The 13,011-nt window shown below is 49.8% G+C and overlaps 1 protein-coding gene across 8 annotated transcripts in view; it reads right to left on the bottom strand.

Moving 5' to 3' along the window:
* The window catches only part of CCNF (cyclin F), a 40,365-nt gene that overhangs the window by 14,167 nt on the left and 13,187 nt on the right, over positions 1–13,011 (bottom strand). For all 8 annotated transcript variants that reach the window (XM_045382925.3, XM_045382924.3, XM_074028586.1 and 5 more), the window contains 6 exons: positions 12,695–12,762; positions 11,244–11,437; positions 10,467–10,520; positions 8,626–8,730; positions 8,252–8,329; positions 5,132–5,283 (listed from right to left, as the gene is read on the bottom strand). In XM_045382925.3, the coding sequence (XP_045238860.2) occupies positions 5,132–5,283; positions 8,252–8,329; positions 8,626–8,730; positions 10,467–10,520; positions 11,244–11,437; positions 12,695–12,762 (651 nt within the window). The remainder of the gene's footprint in view (positions 1–5,131; positions 5,284–8,251; positions 8,330–8,625; positions 8,731–10,466; positions 10,521–11,243; positions 11,438–12,694; positions 12,763–13,011) is intronic.

Below are 13,011 nucleotides of genomic sequence, written 5' to 3'. Positions count from 1 at the left end.
TCACTCTATCACCCAGACTGGAGTGCAGTGGCGTAATCTCAGTTCACTACAAACTCCGCCTCCCGGGTTCGAGTGATTCTCTTGCCTCAGCCTCCCCAGTAGCTGGGATGAAAGGTGCACACCACCACGCCTGGCTAATTTTTGTATTTTTTTTTTTTTTTTTGAGACGGAGTCTCGCTCTGTCGTCCAGTCTGGAGTGCAGTGGCAAAATCTTGGTTCACTGCAACCTACACCTCCCGGGTTCAAGTGATTCTCCTGCCTCAGCCTCCTGAGTAGCTGGGACTACAGGCACGTGCTACCACGCCCAGGTAATTTTTTGTATTTTTAGTAGAGGTGGGGTTTCACCGTATTTGCCAGGATGGTCTCAATCTCCTGACCTCATGATCCACCTGCCTCGGCCTCCTAAAGTGCTGGGATTACAGACGTGAGCCACTGCACCCGGCCTAATTTTTGTATTTTTGGTAGAGAGAGGGTTTCATCATGATGGCCAGGCTGGTCTAGAACTCCTGACCTCAGGTGATCTGCTTGCCTCAGCTTCCCAAAGTGCAGGGATGACAGGCATGAGCCACCGCACCCGGCTGTAGACGCTTGTCTTAAAACAGAGGGGTCAGAGTGAACAGAAAGCAAGAGAGGAGTGGGAGGATGGGTGATTCTGTTGGACAGGCAGCGCAGGTGCCAGGTGTCAGCCCAGACACAGGCATCTTCAGAGGTGGAGGGGAGGACAGGAAGATGGGCCGAGGCGTGAAAAGAAGGGCAGAGGAGGAGCAGATGAGCCTCTATTTCCTCCCAGAACAGAGAACATGTAAGAGCCAGGTGTTTAAGGTTTAAACTGGCCTCTACTGTGAACACACTACAAAGCTTACTCAAAGCAGATGGATTTAACACGCTTAATCATCTGACTTCTAAAAACAACCACTGGGCCAGGCATGGGGGCCTATAATCCCAGCACTTTAGGAGGCCAAGGAGGGCAGATCATCGGAGGTCAGGAGTTCAAGACCAGCCTGGCCAATATGGTGAAATCCTGTCTCTACCAAAAAAATACAAAAATTAGCTAGGTGTGGTGGTGCATGCCTATAGTCCCAGCCACTTGGAAGGCTGAGGTGGGAGAATTGCTTGAACCCAGGAGGCGGAGGCTGCAGTGAGCTGAGATCACACCAGTACGCTCCAGTCTGGGCAATAGGGTGAGACTCCATCTCAAAAAAAAAAAAAAAAAATTAATTAATTAAAAAATAAAAATAAAAACAGGGCCAGGCACAGTAGCTCATGCCTGTATCCCCAGAACTTTGGGAGGCTGAGGCAGGTGGATCATGAGGTCAGGAGTTCAAGACCAGCCTGACCAAGATGGTGAAACCCCGTCTCTACTAAAAATATAAAAATCAGCCAGGCGCAGTGGCAGGCACCTGTAATCCCAGCTACTCGGGAGGCTGAGGCAAGAGAATTGCTTGAACCCAGGGGGGCAGAGGTTGTGGTGAGCTGAGATCGCGCCACTGGACTCCAGCCTGGGCGACAGACTGAGACTTCATCTCAAAAATAAAATAAAATAAATTAAAAAGTAAAAATAAAACAGACCACTGAATTGCATACGTTAAAATGGGGAATGTACCTTTGTTTTATATCAAATGCTGCATCTCCCTGGTAAATTAAAAAAAAAAAATGCCCACACATAAAATGAATTTCAACAAACCAAAAAAAGAGAGCAGACCAAAAAGGTTAGAAGGTGTTATCAGCATATTTCTTCCAACAGAAAGAGGGAAGGGGACTGCATCACCACACAGGCAGCACAGGACTCAATAGCACTACAGCTTGGTGCCATTTTTTAAAAAGATTTTCATTCTTTTTTTTTGAGGAGAGGGTCTTGCTCTGTGTCTCAGGCTGGAGTGCAGTGGCACGATCATAGCTCACTGCAGTGAACTCCTGGCCTCAAGTGATCCTGCCACCTTGGCCTTCCAAAATGCTAGGATTATAGGTATGAGGCACAGCGCCCGGCCAGTGTCATTTAATGTAGGGCAAAGGGGTGCTACATCCCTAGGCCTGTGCGTCAGTGTGCATGTGTGATGTATGTGTGTGTGTGTGTGTGTGTGTGATGTGTGTGTGTGTGTGATGTGTGTGTGTGTGTGTGTGATGTGTGTGTGTGTGTGTGATGTGTGTGTGTGTGTGTGATGTGTGTGATGTGTGTGTGTGTGTGATGTGTGTGTGTGTGTGTGTGATGTGTGTGATGTGTGTGTGTGATGTGTGTGTGTGTGTGATGTGTGTGTGTGTGTGTGTGTGATGTGTGTGTGTGTGTGTGTGATGTGTGTGTGTGTGTGTGATGTGTGTGATGTGTGTGTGTGTGTGTGATGTGTGTGTGTGTGATGTGTGTGTGTGTGATGTGTGTGTGTGTGTGATGTGTGTGTGATGTGTGTGTGTGTGATGTGTGTGTGTGTGTGATGTGTGTGTGTGTGATGTGTGTGTGTGTGTGTGATATGTGTGTGTGTGTGATGTGTGTGTGTGTGTGTGTGGTGTGTGTGTGTGATGTGTGTGTGTGTGATGTGTGTGATGTGTGTGTGTGTGTGTGTGATGTGTGTGTGTGTGATGTGTGTGTGTGTGATGTGTGTGTGTGTGATGTGTGTGTGTGTGATGTGTGTGTGTGTGTGTGATGTGTGTGTGATGTGTGTGTGTGTGTGATGTGTGTGTGTGTGTGATGTGTGTGATGTGTGTGTGATGTGTGTGTGTGTGATGTGTGTGTGTGTGTGATGTGTGTGATGTGTGTGTGATGTGTGTGTGTGTGTGATGTGTGTGTGATGTGTGTGTGTGTGTGTGATGTGTGTGTGTGTGTGTGTGATGTGTATGTGTGTGTGTGTGATGTGTGTGTGTGTGTGATGTGTGTGTGTGATGTGTGTGTGTGTGATGTGTGTGTGATGTGTGTGTGATGTGTGTGTGATGTGTGTGTGTGTGTGTGGTGTGTGTGTGTGTGTGTGTGTGTGTGTGTGTGAGAGAAAGGGACATCAGGCCTCTCTGGGGAAGGGATGATAATTCTTTTTTCTTCATAGAGATGGGGTTGGTCTTAGACTCCTGGGTTTAAGCGATCCTCCCTCCTCAGTGTCTCAAAGTGCTAGGATTGGCCGGGCGCAGTGGCTCGCACCTATAATCCCAGCACTTTGGGAGGCTGAGGTGGGCAGATCGCTTGAGGCCTGGTCAAAATGGTGAAACCGTCTCTACTGAAAATACAAAAATTAGTCAGACGTCATGACACATGCCTACAATTCCAGCTAATCAAAAGGCTGAGGTAGGAGAATCATTTGAACCTGGGAGACGGAGGTTGCAGTGAGTCAAGATCGCACCACTGCACTCAACCTGGGTGACAGAGCAAGACTCTGTCTCAAAACAAAACAAAACAAAAAACTTAGGATTAGGATTACAGGTGTGAGCCACCACGCCTGGCCTGACCTGATCATTTTGTAAATATGTAAACGTTTACTGAGTGCTTACTATGCGTTGGGTGTTGTCTCCTGATGGGGTAACCAGAGGCTTCCCATTGTAAATCCAAACTGTATCTGAAATCTCATGCATAAAGTTGAAAATCATTCATGTTTTCCATTTTACTCTCTCTGTGATTTAGTGGTCAGCATGACAGCTGCCCCGGATGGCAGGGCTCCTGAGGGCCGCTGAGTTTCATGTGACATGCTGATGCTTACAGAGACTGGCCATAAAGAAAAGGCTGTGTCCCAGCTTTGGGAATTGGAAATATGAATCTCAACATCTCAGAAAGATGTTTAAGATGTTCAATGGAGGCTCAGAGCAGTGGCTCATGCCTGTAATCTCAGTACTTTGGGAGGCCATGGTGGGCAGATCGCTTGAGGCCAAGAGTTTGAGACCAGCCTGGCCAACATGGCAAAACTCCATCTCTACAAAATATACAAAATTTAGCCAGGTGTGGTGCCTGTAGTCCTACTTGGGGGACGAGGTAGGAGAAAGGTTTGAGCCCAGGAGGCGGAGGTTATAGTGAGCCGAGATCACACCACTGCAGTCCACCTTGGGTGACAGACAGCCTATCTCAAAAAAAAAAAAAAAAAGTGTTCAATGTGTTCTATGGCTTAAAAAAGGTCACTGCACTGTGGGAGGCTGGGACAGGAGGGTCGCTTGAAAAGCTCAGGAGTTCAAGACTAGCCTGGGCAACAGAGTGATACCCTGTCTCTACTAAAAATACAAAAATTAGCTGTGTGTGGTGGTGTGACCTGTAGTCCCAGCTACTCAGGAGGGCAAGGCGGGAGGATCACTTGAGACTGGGAGGCGGAGGTCTGCAGTGAGCTGAAATCATGCCACTGCACTCTGGCCTGAGTGACAGAGCCAGACCCTGTCTCAAAAAAAAAAAAAAAAAAAAAAAAGGTAACTGAAGAAAGCAGAGTAGGATATTTTCTTCCAAAAAGTCCACAGTAACTTAGGTATTACCCAAGACCAGGCGTGGTGGCTCACGCCTATATTCCCAGCACTTTGGGAGGCTGAGGTTGGCGGATTGAGGTCAGGAGATCGAGACCATCCTGGCTAACATGGTGAAACTCCAACTCTACTAAATATAAAAAAAATTAGCTGGGTGTGCTGGTGGGCACCTGTAGTCCCAGCTACTCAGGAGGCTGAGGCAGGAGAATTGCTTGAACCCAGGAGGCAGAGCTTGCAGTGAGCTGAGATCACGTCACCCCTCCAGCCTGGGCAACAGAGTGAGACTCCATTTCAAAAAAAAAAAAAAAAAAACAGGCCAGTCGTGGTGGCTCAAGCCTGCAATCCCAGCACTTTGGGAGGCCGAGACGGGCGGATCACGAGGTCAGGAGATCAAGATGATCCTGGCTAACCCAGTGAAACCCCATCTCTACTAAAAATACAAAAAACTAGCCGGGCGAGGTGGCGGGTGCCTGTAGTCCCAGCTACTCAGGAGGCTGAGGCAGGACAATTGCTTGAACCCAAGAGGCAGAGCTTGCAGTGAGCTGAGATCGCGCCACTACACTCCAGACTGGGCGACAGAGCGAGACTTCGTCTCAAAAAAAAAAAAAAAAAAAAAATGGGTGATAGGGAACTTTGTGCCGCCCTGTGACAGGGCTCCCTTCCCCTGGAGGCTGTCGCGCCGCTCTAATTAGAAGCCCTAGCCCGAATGCCTCACCTCATTGTGTCATTGAGTCCCTTCTGCACGGAGAAGACTTGCTGCTTACTGACAGCCTGGGAAGCCTGAAATAGCTGGCAGACGATCTCATTGGAAGCTCTCACCTCTAGTCCAAGCTGGTTTCCATTTGCACAGGCTTTGGCTAAAGACAGCTGAGGAAGAAAAGACAAACATGAGTGTGAGGTAGCAGCTGTGTTGTGGTTTTCCATTTCTGAAGCAAAGGGCCATTCCGGCAGCAAATGCATACGGACGCAGTGCCCCACTTAACTTAAACCTTCACAAGCTTCGGGAACGAGGATGGCTCAGGTTTTAATTATTCTTCTTTTTTGAAAAAGTCATAGATGACATGAGAAAAGATATATAATGAAATGTCAATAGCCTTTCCACCGTGGCTCAGGTCTCAGTTTCTTACATGGCTAATGCCTGGGGCAGCTGTGTTAAGTCTCTGGTCACACAACCCAGTGCTCTCCAAAAGGCTTCTGCCAATGTTTACACCCAGGAATAGGAGCACCTGCTTCATCACAGCTTCATACCAGCAAACACTGTGATTATTAAAAACAGCCATTTTCAGATCAGGCGCGGTGGCTCATGTCTGTAATCCCAGCACTTTGGGAGGCCGAAGCGGGTGGATCACGAGGTCAGGAGATCGAGACCATCCTCACTAACACGGTGAAACCCCGTCTCTACTAAAAATACAAACAAAAAAATTAGCTGAGCATGGTGGTGGGCGCCTGTAGTCCCAGCTACTCGGGAGGCTGAGGCAGGAGAATGGCATGAACCCGGGAGGCGGAGCTTGCAGTGAGCCAAGAGATCGCGCTGCTGCACTCCAGCCTGGGTAACAGAGTGAGACTCCGCCTAAAAAAAAAAAAAACCAAAAACCAAAAACCAAAAAACAAAAAAACAGCTATTTTCAGAAATTACCAAACACAGAGAAATATACATATACACACACACACATATATACATACATACATATATAATTTGCTAATACGATGAGCCCAAAATATCTCATTTAAAAGTGCACTCTTACGACTAGTAATAAGATTGAACATTCCAATTTCTAACCACTTGAGTTTATTTCCTCTTTTTATTTATTTATTATTAATTTTTTTTTGGTCAACTGCAGTGGCTCACTCCTGTAATCCCAACACTTTGGGAGGCAGAGGCGGGCAGGTTACTTGAGGTCAAGAGTTTCAGACCAGCCTGGCCAATATGGTGAAACCCCGTCTCTACTAAAAATACAAAAATTAGCTGGGTGTGGTGGCGGCCGCCTATAGTTCCAGCTACTCAGAAGTCTTGAGCCCAGGCATCAGAGGTCACAGTGAGCTGAGATCACACCATTGTGCTGTAGCCTGGGCAACAGAGAGAGAACTCCTGGCTTCAAGTGATCCTCCCGCCTCAGCCTCCCAAAGTGTTGGGATTATAAATGTAAGCCACTGCGCCCAGCCCTACTTCCTCTTTTTTGAGAATCAACTGAGGCTCCCCTGAACTTCTATCAGAGTCTTCCTATTCTTATTGATTACCCTGAGTTTCCAACAGAACTACGTTGCTGCATTTCTCATCAACTATTTTTTTGTTGAGATAAGGTCTCCCTCTGTAGCCCAGGCTGAAGTGCAGTGTTGCGATCACGGCTCTCTGCAGCTTTGACCTCCCAGGCTCAAGTGATCCTCCTGCCTCAGCCTCCTGAGTAGCTGGACTACAAGGCACATGCCACCACATCCAGCTAATTTTTTTTTTCTTTTTGAGATGGAGTCTCACTCTGTTGCCATGCTGGAGTGCAGTGGCATGATCTCGGCTCACTGCAACTTCCTCCTCCTGGGTTCAAGCAATTCTCCTGCCTCAGCCTCCCGAGTAGCTGGGATTATAGGCACGCGCCACCACGCCCAGCTAATTTTTTTTTGTATTTTTAGTAAAGACAGGGTTTCACCATGTTGGCCAGGGTGGTCTCCATCTCTTGACCTCGTGATCTGCCCGCCTCAGCCTCCCAAAGTGCTGGGATTACAGGCATGAGCCACTGCACCCAACCCATCCAGCTAATTTTTAAATTTTTTGTTGAGATGGGGTCTTATTATGTTGCCAGGGCTGGTCTTGAACTCCTGGGCTCAAGCAATCCTCCCAACTCAACCTCCTAAAGTGCTAGGATTACAGGCGTGAGCCACCACAGCTGGCCTTCTTGTAAATCTGCTGACTGGCTTTTTGGATGTGAATACCACAATGTACTATGACACCTTGGGCTGGGCCATTATCAATTTGTAATTTTGTCCCTAGCATTTGAGCACAGATCACTCTGCCACCCACTTGGTGGGGTGACAAGAATAAGCTTCTATCCATTTGGCAAATAGGAGCTTTCTTTGATTTGTCCTGACAACTTTTTTTCTTCTTCAGACAGAGTCTTGCTCTGTCGCCCAGGCTGGAGTGTAGTGGCACTGCAACCTCTGCCTCCCGGGTTCAAGCGATTCTCCTGCCTCAACCTCCTGAGTATCAGGCGCTTGCCACCATGCCCGACTAATTTTTGTATTCTTAGTAGAGACGGTTTCACCATGTTGGCCGGGCTGGTCTCGAACTCCTGACCTCAGGTCATCCACCTGCCTTGGCCTTCCAGAGTGCTGGGATTTCAGGTGTGAGCTAACGCGCCTGGCCCTGACAAATTCTTTACAGCTGTGAGGGGAGAGTCTACCAGCGCTTGATTTCCTGCCTCTAGCCCTGGATGACTTGGTGACCAGGTGACATGACGAGCAAGACCCTAACAGGAAGAGGAAGCAGGAAGGGACTCTACACGCCCCTCTGCTCTCAAGCAGCCTCAAGTTTTGTTGTTAAGATCAGTTCTACCTATGGGACAAATTTCAAGAATGGCACAAATTTTGACAGCAGCTATAGGTCACAAGCATTTGAAAATTAAGAGGTTGGCTGGCTGAGAGGCAAGGGTGGATGGGCATGGAGGAATAACATATTTCCCAGCTCTTCTCACTGTGTACCTGTCCTTTAAGACTCAGTTCCAGTGCTGAACCGATCTTACGGTATCCCTCAATCCTGGCCTCCCTGTGGGAGCCCAGATAGTCCTGCCCCAAGGTCAGAAGGAGAAAGGCCAGCTCCCCACATCATCCCAGCCCCGCACCTCACCTGCGCTTCCCAGCACCCTTTGGCAGCGTAGTCCCTGACTTTTCGGAAGCTGTGGAGGCATCGCCCAGGATCTGACACCTGTCAATGGGAGAAGATCACCGAGCCTTTATACAACTGTGTCTTGGGAGGAACTCACAACCAAGACTCAGAAGGGCCGACACTACGCTAACTTCCCACCTCTTCTCTCTCAAATGGTGGGAGTCATTTTTGGAGGTGCCAAGAACAGCCAACTGACCAGTGGCTCCTGGAGGCTGACAGGCTGGGAGCAGCAAGAGCCACCACCCTTTTGCGGACAGAACCGCATCCAAGGACCAAGCGTCAACTATGCCTTTGTCCAGCGAACCTCCCCCTAACCCAGAGCAGGCTCCACTCACATCCGTCCTCCTGTCGCTTTCCCAGAGGAGGTAGGAACTGGTTAGACATCCCTGATGAGCAGCCTCCTCAAACAGGTCACGGGCCTGCTGCTGCTTCTCTTCATCCTAGAATAAATCCCAGCAGAGTTCACTCTTCCCTTATTCTCTTTTTCATTTTTATTTTTTGAGACAGTTTTGCTTGTCACCCAGGTTGGAATGCAATAGCACCATCTCAGCTCACTGCAACCTCTGTCTCCTGGGTTCAACCAATTCTCCTGCCTCAGCCTCCTGAGTAGCTGGGATTACAGGTGCCCACCATCATGCCCAGCTAATTTTTGTATTTTTAGTAGAGATGGGGTTTCACCATGTTGGCCAGGCTGGTCTTGAAATCCTGGCCTCAGGTGATTCACCCACCTTGGTCTCCCAGAGTGCTGGGATTACAAGCGTGAGCCACTGTGCCTGGCTGTTTTTTTTTTTTGTTGTTGTTGTTGTTTCCCTCTGTCACCCAGACCAAAGTGTAGTGGCATGATCTCGGCTAACTAAAACCTCGGCTTTCCAGGTTCAAGCAACTCTCATGCATCAGCCTCCTGAGTAGCTGGGATTACAAGTGCCCACCACCACGCCTGACTAATTTTTGTGTTTTTTAGTAAAGATGTGGTTTCAACACACTGGCCAGGTTGGTCTCAAACTCCTGACCTCAGGTGATCCACCCGCCTTGGCCTTCCAAGGTGCTGGGATTACATGCATGAGCCACCATGACTGGCCCTTATTCTTTACTTGATGTTCAGTCACTCTACTCACCAGCCTCCTCCCTTTCCATACTCTCTTTTTTTTTTGTCTGAGACTGAGTCTCGCTCTGTTGCCAGGCTGGAGTGCAGTGGTGCAATCTCGGCTCACTGCAACCTCCACCTCCGAGGTTCAAGCAATTCTCCCTGCCTCAGCCTCCTGAGTAGCTGGAATTATAGGCACCTGCCACCAAGCCCAGCTAATTTTTGTGTTTTTTAGTAGAGACCTGGTTTCACCATTTTGGCCAGGCTGGTCTTGAACTCCTGACCTCAGGTGATCCACTCACCTTGGCCTCCTAAAGTGCTGGGATTACAGGCATGAGGCACCACGCCCGGCCCCTATACAAAGTGGTAACACACATTGCTCTGAGCTTTAATAAAATGAGTTATCTAAATCAGAGCAGAAGTGACTTCTCTACAGAGGCACCACTCCAAAGCCAGTGAGGAGTGTGAACTCAAGAACTCCGGCCACAAAAGCCCTGCTGTCTTCCTGGAAGGGTTTATGTTTGGGCTGGGCCTGCACAATCCCTGGTTCAGCTCTGCACCATCAAAGGCCTGCCCTTCTCACCTGCGGCCAAAAGAACTGCCCTCAACTGCCAGGATAGTGCTGGTGGCCCTCAGTGGTGGCTCTCAGGGCTTCTCCTCAGTGTCCCTCTCTGATGCGTTTGCCAAGCCTGTCACTAGAAGCCACCACATTCCCTCAATTTGCTGCCAAGGGGGTTTACGGATCACAAAGTCCATTAGGACATCAAGAGCAGAGAGGTCCACATGGGCAGGCGAAGCCCACCAGAAGCAGGGCCAGCAGACGAGCGAGCATCGAGGTTCAATGCCTCCTTGCTATCTGCTCTGCAGTTCTCACCTCCCCCTACTCCCCCACCAGGTGGGTCATGGAGCCAGGATCGGAGCCCGCGGCCTGGCGCATATGTACTCCCTGGCTTCTTCAGCTGGGCCTTTCTGGGCAAGGCTTGCCTTTTGTTTTGGGCCTTGCATTCCCCCTTCTGCTGCTTTTCACTTCCAGGATCTTGGCTAGGGATGTATCAAACACAAAGTCCAAGTGCAGAGAACAATTTGACTCACCTCGAACAGACTCAGCACTCTGCCCAAGCAGTGCAATATGGATGCTTTGTGAGTCTTTAAAAAAAGGAGAAAGAAGTGTGATTTCCAGCAGAGAGAACTGCCTGGGGGCCACCCTCCCTTGTTTGTGTCTCTGGGTCCCATGCCCATGGCCCTGCTGTCTGGCCCTCCCTCCCTTGCAGAGGGTCACTCTCAGATTTCGGTCTTTTTTTTTCTTTTTCTTTTTTTTAATGGAAACAGGGTCTCGCTCTGTCAGCCAGGCTGGAGTGCGGTGGCGTAGTCACAGCTCATTGCAACCTCAACCTCCCAGGCTCAAGCGATCCTCCCACCTCAGCCTCCCAAGTAGCTGGGACCACCACCCCTGGCTTTTTTGTATTCTTTGTAGATGAGGTTTCATCATGTTGCCCAGACTGGTCTTGAACTTCTAGCCACAAGCGATTCTCCAGCCTCGGCCTCCCAAAGTGTTAGGATGATAGGCGTGAGCCACCTCACCCGGCCGGATTTGGGTCTTGAGCTCCAACTACCCCATGCAGCCTCAGCCCTGAGTTTCCAGCCATCAGCACATGTGCCCAGAACTCTGCAGCCCACCCTGGCTCTCAGGCTTCCTCCTCTGTGCCAGGTAATTTCGAGATGCGTTCCCTACATCTGCACTCTGTTTTCTGCATCTTCACTTCCCTTAGGCTCCTGACTTTCCAGGGTCCAGGGTCTACCTTCGGGGTCTTCCTGTGCCGTGGGACCCTGCAGGTGGCCTCGCAGGTGCTGCCCCTCGCCCAGACTCACCCTCTGCAGCTGGCACTCTGCCCTGAGGCTCTCATGAACCACGGCCTTGCAGCAGCTTCCGCTCACCGACCATGGAGGGCGGATGAAGAGCCAGATGAAAGGCGCGGCACCCACATTCAGCCGCTCAGCGAGACTAAAGAAGCGAGAGGCCTTCAGGCCATTCACTTCTGCGCGGGCCTCATCAGACACAGACACTGTGGGGACAGATAGGACAGAGCCCAGGGATGTCTCTTAGGGATGGAATGTGGGAAGTTCTCCATGGTCTTGGTGGAAAGTGTAACGCCTGAAGTCCACCATAGTGCAAAGCAGCTGGTGTTTAAGGAAGGAAGAGCCCTCCAGGATGGGGCACCTGTCTTTTCTCCCCCTACTTCGTTAATGTCTAGAACAGGTGGGTCATTGTGATCAATGCCCCTGCTGCAGTCCTCCCGGAAGCCTGGATTCTGAAGGTCAGGGGAAGGAGACCCTGCGACGCTTCATGTCCCATCCTCCCTCCAGCTGGGAACCACCGCCTGACCCCCTGGTAATGGGTCCATGGCAGGAGTGGGGGTTCTTTCTGGGACGAGGAGAATATTCTAAAATTAGACAGTGGCAATGACTGCACAACCCTGTGAATATACTAAAAACCACAGAACTGCAGGCTTTAGATGGGTGAACTGTATGGTATGCGAATTTCATGTCTGGGAACTGCTCTCTGATGGGAGGGTAGGGGTAGGACCTCGGCTCCCCTGATTCTGGAGGAGGGTGTTGCTCATGGTCCCTGTCAGTCACCACAATCCTGCCAGCCAGCCAGGGGTAGGGACTCTCTCCCAGCAAGACACCAGATCGTTTAGAAGTGGGAATGTGGGAGGCTACACCCCAGTCCTTGTTTTGAGAGCTGGGACAGACTTTGGGCTCGTTCCTTGGGGTGCTGGCCAGATAAGCGGGAACTGGTAGAAGAAAAGGCTGTGCAAGTTTCTTTCAAGGAGCACCTGGCCTCTGGGGATGAAGGGATCCAGGAACCAGGCCAGCTTTAACCTGCCCATACATGCTTCCCGTTTAGAAGCTTGGCTCTGTGTTACAGGGCAGGCTGACCTCTGTCTCAAGAATTCTAAGAGGATGGCCAAGGAGAGGGCCAGCATTCACACGCGGGTCTGCGTGCTCAGGGCACAGAGGGCGGGGAGCCCGAACAGCCCCCGTGCTGAGGCTCTGGCTCAGTCACTCTTTGCCAACTGAAATTAAAGGGTTTGCTAAAACAAGAGGTGACTCTCTCATAACCTACAAAGTCAGAGTATCATTAGCAGGTTCTTCAGCAGGGTACATCTGGGCACAAGCTCCTGAGAGGGAATGGGAAGGCAGGCCATTGGACAGAGCAAGGACAGTGACTGAACTGCTAACACAGGGACCACCTCTTCATAGGGCCAAAGGCTCACGCCTATCTAAAGCGACAACACGCAGGAGGGGTGAGGACTTACGGCCTTCATTGTAGAGGTAGGCTATGCCCAGCTTCACAGCAGCTTCGAAATTCCCCTTTTCAGCAGCCCTGAAACATTAAGAACATAAAGAATCACAATATTTTATGCCACAAACGGTATGAAGCACCATAGCACTTGAAGAAGTCAGAATACTTGTTCCCTGAATTGAATATATATATACGTCTATATACACACATATATGTGTGTATATAGATGTATATATATGCGTGTGTGTATATATATATCTGAGACAGGGTCTTGCTCTGTTGCCCATGCTGGAGTGCAGTGGTGCGATCACAGTTTACTGCAGCCTCAAC

Source organism: Macaca fascicularis, chromosome 20, assembly GCF_037993035.2.
Source record: "Macaca fascicularis isolate 582-1 chromosome 20, T2T-MFA8v1.1".
Taxonomy (NCBI): domain Eukaryota; kingdom Metazoa; phylum Chordata; class Mammalia; order Primates; family Cercopithecidae; genus Macaca; species Macaca fascicularis.
This window is presented reverse-complemented; position numbering and strand designations above follow the sequence as displayed.